The 6000-nt window shown below is 46.6% G+C and overlaps 1 protein-coding gene across 3 annotated transcripts in view; it reads left to right on the top strand.

Annotated features, from left to right (window-relative positions):
• ANKRD27 (ankyrin repeat domain 27) overlaps positions 1-6000 on the top strand; it is a 128024-nt gene that overhangs the window by 98863 nt on the left and 23161 nt on the right. For all 3 annotated transcript variants that reach the window (XM_085888362.1, XM_085888363.1, XM_085888364.1), the window contains one exon: positions 5407-5496. In XM_085888362.1, the coding sequence (XP_085744488.1) occupies positions 5407-5496 (90 nt within the window). The remainder of the gene's footprint in view (positions 1-5406; positions 5497-6000) is intronic.

Raw genomic sequence — 6000 nt, 5'->3', positions numbered from 1 at the left:
CTGAAACTTTTCATGCATACCAAGAAAACTCAAAGGAAGTGCAACAGCAAAAATTGAGTGTTTGGGTTAATTAAAACACCCCTTTTGAAGATAATTAACGGCAGTATTTACTTATATCCTTCATTAGGCGATCCTCGGCCACCTCACTGTCTGGAGTCTTCAGGCTGGCGTTGCCTGGGTATCCTCGCTGGGGTCTAAAGCTGCCATGTTTTTTTGTTTTTTTACCTCAACCTTACCATCACTTGGAACAGGCTGCAACTTGGAACAAGCTGTTCATCATAACTACGAATCGCTGGGTACATTGCAATGCTTATAAACGCCCGGAGATGTCAGCGTTCGTTGTTTTATTTCATTTCCGCATATGTGTTCGCCACGAGTATCTCTTAAACGAAAAAGAATGACAAAATTTGAGCTCCAGAATCTAACTTGCATGCAGTTCCGACTCCAACAAAAGTGTGCATTTGTCCAATTCGGACACATGTGACATGTCGGGTGTCTCCGGGAGGTGCATGTTTAATGTGACGGGTCAGTGATTGCCAATTGCGTGCCAAGGGAGCCGTTTCATATCGACCTTTTTGTTGGAGTGCTTGCTTAAAAGCTTAAGCCACTTGGCAAGCGCTCTCCAAGCTGCTTGGTTGTTCGTTTCGGGGACAAAGTACACGTGCTTTCAATCTCACATCGATTAGACGTACGTTTCCGTCTTTGTTGGGTCCTGCGGTGCCGTGCGGTGAGTGCCTCGGGAGGTGTCTCTTCCACTGAAAATGTGCAAAGATCGCTTTATGTGATCTCCATTTGTAATCCACCTCTCACTTCGACATCGATGTATATTATAAAAAAAAACAATAAGGTCCATCCGACCAGGTGTTCACCACGTTCGTTCTTGCTGTGAAAGCATAGAGTATAGATCGACATTTTGTGTTCTGTGGCTTGGCACGTTTTTACCCCTCAGCCTGAATTGGCTAAGGGGTATTGTCGTCATAGGCGTTTTCCGGGCGTCCGTCCGGGCGTCTGTCAACTTTTGGTTTCCGTCAATTTCGAGAACGCCTTGTCCGATTAAATCCATTTTGCAGGGTGTGTTGGGGTTGAGTAGAGGAAGGTTCCTTTCGAAAATGGGCGCGCTGCGATTTTCAATGTAGCCTCCATGGCAGCCATCTTGAAATTGGTTTCCATCGATTTCGAGGAGAACGCCTTGTCCGATTAAATCCATTTTTGCAGTATGTGTTGGGGCTGGGTAGAGGAAGGTTCCTTTCGATAATCAGTGTGATGTGATATCCAATATGGCGGCTAAGGCAGCCATCTTGAATTTGGTTTCCGTCGATTTCGAGGAGAACACCTTGTCCGATTTAATCCATTTTTTCAGGGTGTGTTGGGGCTGGGTTGAGGAAGGTTCCTTTTGATAATTAATCAGTGCGATGCGATATCCAATATGGCGGCTCGGGCAGCCATCTTGAATTTGGTTTCCGGACAATAACTTGAACGGCTTGACAGATTGATTTTATTTTCATGGGGGTATAATGGGGGTGGTTAGAGGAAGGTTCCTTTCGATAGACAGCACAATCCGGTATCCAATATGGCGGCTAGGGCAGCCATCTTGAATTTGGTTTCCGGACAATAACTTGAGAACGGCTTGACTTATTGATTTCATTTTTGTGTGATATAATGGGGGTGTTTAGAGGAAGGTTCCTTTCGATATTCAGCGCAAACCGATATCCAATATGGCTGCGAGAGCAGCCATCTTGAATTTGGTTTCCGGACAATAACTTGAGAACGGCTTCACACGTTGATTTTATTCTGGCGAGGTATAATGGGGTTGAGTAGAGGAAGGTTCCTTTCCAAAATGGGCATGCTGCGATTTTTCACTGTGGCCACCATGGCAGCCATCTTGAAATTGGATTCCGTCAATTTTGAGGAGAACGCCTTGTCCGATTAAATCCATTTTTGCTGGGTGTGTTGGGGTTGAGTAGAGGAAGGTTCCTTTCGAAAATGGGCGTGCTGCAATTTTCAATATGGCCACCATCTTGAAATTGGTTTACGTCAAGGGGCTGAGGGGTTACGCCCGCTTTGCGGTGCTATTTTAAAATTTAATTTCGCGAATTAATGACCCACTTTAAATCCTCTGTCAAAGAACGTTGTTTCAAGGTAAATCTTTGTGTTTGTCGTTTTTATTTACTGTGTGTGTGGTTTTTTTTTTTTTTAATCTCCATGAAGGGGTTTAAGAAAGTTGAATGGAGCCCTCCCAGGTCTTGAAATATCCACCTCTGTAGGAGATAGTTCTTTCCTTCTTGTTTAATGAGTCGAATGGGACAGTATATTGTGGAAATCTCATAGCTTGGTCTGATTAAACCTCTGAACTTCATTCCTACTCTTTCTTTTTTGCTATTCCTGAGGTAAATCCAAGCAAGAATGAGTCAGCAGGCGCTACGCTCGGACATCCATCGGTAAAAACCACAGCCGCGCCCTTCGCGTAAGAATACGTCCTCACAGAAGATGAAGGGCAGCAGTCGAAGCCAACAATAAACGCCAGTGCTGCGTGGAGCACTCGCAGCACAACGATGACCCCACCTCCCCCACCCACTGTAGAGATGATCAGAGGCATAACCAACACACCAAATGCTAACAACATACAGTATGCACGTGGCACACTTTTCTTCAATCAAAATCTCCATTAATAAATATATCTGTCCCCTTTTCAATCCGAATCTCCATCTAATAATTATATCCAATCCTTTCCCTCAATTCACTGACACAGATTAGGGCTGGCACTGTGCACACGACACTGCCTTTGATAATGGCACGTGCTTAATGGCCGACCCACGCGCACTGTACGCGGCATGCTCGATGGCGGGGGGACCCACGCGCTGACTACGTATACAATGACGGACCCAGTGCACTGCATGTGCCATGCTCGATGGTGGGCGGACCTGCGCGCTGACCACGTGTACAATGGCGGACTTGTGCGCAGCCTGTGATACTTAATCATCGTACAGAACGGGGCACGAATAACACACATCTTTGGTCGGGTCTCTGCATGTGGTTACAATAACATCTTACCGTCAGTCTTCGCTCACCACGACGGCCACAAATGTCTCCCGCAGATGGCAGACATCCTCACACACCTCCACCTCGCTGCAGCTGCTATCAGGCAGAGGCATGCTGTGCGGCCGGATCACTCGGGCTGCGTGGCGCACCACGGAGCAAGCACATTGACCAGCGCCAACCGCGGGTCGCTGGGGCACAGCACAGAGTTCGGTGCAGGGTGATTCATATCACGGGGTTCGGTGCAGGGTGATTTGTGTCACGGTGCTCGGAGTGAGACGATTCCGCAGCTTGGAACTATCTTGCCGGAAGTGGAGTGTAGCCGCTTCCGGCCATCACGGCCGGGCCGTGCAGTGGCCAGGGCCCAACCAGAGAGCCCAATTCAGGTGATGGCACCGCTTTGGGTCATCGCCCCCGCCCCGCACCACGCGGTCTATAAAAGATCGGGTCGCGGAGCCACTTGTGTGTGCGTTGTTCCTACTCGTCGTTCCTGCCCGTGGTTCCTGTCTTCATTCCTGTCGACTCGTTCTGTCTGGCTTGGGATCAACAACCGACCCAATTCGCCTGCTGACTCCGCATTCTTCACCACTTGTCCACCCTTGTTTACCAATTTGCCTGCTGACTCTGCCTTCTTCACCACCTTGTCGCCCTTCTCCACCCTTTTTTTTTTACCAATTCGCCTGCTGATGCCGCCTTTTCACCACCTCGCCTCTCCACCTCTCCACCCATTGGCTTCTGACTCCACCCAAGTCCCTCCCTTCACGCCTGACAGTCGCGTCTCATTCTCTGGACCGATACTAGTTGCACAAAGTGCCACAAAGCAAGAGTCGATGTGCCAGCTGTCAGGGAGGTATCGCCCAGCGGAGCATCCCCCCAAAACGTATTGGTGGTGCAGTCGGGAAATCATGCAAGGTATTGAGAGCCCGTTAACCTCATCTCCTCTCCTCTTTCTCTTCATTAACTCCTCTTCGTGTGTGTGTGTGTGTCCCCGTGTCCGTGTCCGTCCATCCTGGCGCCTGTCCTCGCTTAAGTTAAGATTGTACAATAATTATCCCGATATAGTTCTGGTACAGTCTGCTTTTGTAAGTTGCTTGTATATTGCTGCACCTCTCACATTTCTTCCTATTCCTGCAACAGACAACAATAAACTGTATTCACTGTGCCACATATCTTTCCTCGCCCTTTGTAGGAATGTTCTCAGCTCGTTTTCGTCCTTTCTTTTATTGATCCAGCATGGTCCGTAATCTAACTTATCCCGGACTTTATTCCCAAAGATCCGTTCCTTTTGGCTGGTACGTCCATAACAGTATCGCTCGGCTGCATCTGATCCGGTTCGGACAAGGCGTACCGAGGGCGTGTCCCCCAGTAATTAGGTCATGTGATTAATTAGGTAACCCAATTAACCCATAGACGGGAGGACCCGAGGTCACGTGGTTGAGTTATTGGCATTCACGGTCGGTTCGCGACCCACCGCGTCACGGAATTATCCGTTTGCGACAGCCTACAATTCCGCGGAGTCTCGTGGGAACCCGAGATAGCTTCCCCCCCTAATGGTCTACTCACCTGACCCCCCGACCTGCAAATATATGTATGTATTTGTGTATATATATATATATATATATATATATATATATATATATATATATATATATATATATATATATATATATATATTTGTCTGTCGCAACCCTCCTGCACCCTCCCGCAGTGTATAGCAACGTTTCATGAGGCGTTGCGCTCCACACCTCCACCGCCCTTCCTCGCTCTTCAATCCTTCCTCGCTTCCCCTCCCTCTTCTCCCTGCCCCTCCCTCCCTTTCTCTCTCTTTCTTTCTCTTGCCTCTCTCTCCCTTTCTCCACCCCCCCCCTTTCACACCACCGTCAGCGAAGCGACTGGTTGTATGTGCTCGTCAAATAAATAAATGTGAACGAAAGCACTTTTAACAGTGGAATTTTTTTTTTTTAAGGGACAGAGAGGAGACTAGGCCCTGCTAAACACCATCTTGGCGCACCTAAATTGGGGTTTACAATGTGTGTATTCTAAACGTGAAATTAGGATATAATTAATAATCTCATTAACCCTTTGACTTCAATTTTAGTTACAATATAAAAGTTTAAATTAACTTTCAATAACACAAGTCATCCATGGAATTTATCAATTCTTCTTTTATTGACTTTGTCACTGGTGACAATTCAGGAAATATTGTTTGCTTATATTTCATATGGGCTTTAATTCATTGGATTATTGATAGCCAATTTTACAGTGACACCAAGGCGATGTTGCTGAGATACTTGTGAAAGATAAATTTACCTGCCAAACATGAAGTTACCATTTTTTATGAACTTCTTGATGTATGTGTATTTATTATAGGTCTTTGAGGAAGTACTTCACGTTGTCAGGCCTTCCTTTGACAGTTTGTGTGACCACCCAGCACCTTCCAGTATCCAGCTGCTTTACGGGGTGATTCACTTGCATCATGTTCTTTAATCATTGATTCGATGGAAGTTGCATGATCTACATTATATATGGCTCTCGCAAACACCTGTCACTGTTCAGATAACATTCAAGGGTTGTATCATGATGGAGGTTCATCGTTGTGGAGCAGAGATATCAAACTTACCTTTGAGCTGTCTCGTCTGGATTAAATTCTCAATTTGACTTTAAACTGTCCGAATAATGCTTTGTGGGAAGGGCACCATCACAAAGTGCACCTTACTGCCCCTCAGATGGACATCAAGTTGGGTGTCCCATCTGCTAGCATTAGTTGATGAATGTTAAAGATCCCACGTTGTCTTTCAACGAAGAATCAGTGGGGTCTCCCTGGCACCTGGCGAAATTCCACATTCCTGCCCAAACCTACAAGTGGACCTCCATCAGTGTTCCAATCACAGCCCTGAGGTAGAATCTTGCATACCCGCGGGCCAAAGTTTTAACCCTTCTTAATTAATGCTTCTTTGTGCATCT

The sequence above is a fragment of the Eptatretus burgeri genome, chromosome 7 (genome assembly GCF_056783735.1).
Source record: "Eptatretus burgeri isolate ZD-2024b chromosome 7, Ebu_testis_v1, whole genome shotgun sequence".
Lineage (NCBI taxonomy): Eukaryota > Metazoa > Chordata > Myxini > Myxiniformes > Myxinidae > Eptatretus > Eptatretus burgeri.
This window is presented reverse-complemented; position numbering and strand designations above follow the sequence as displayed.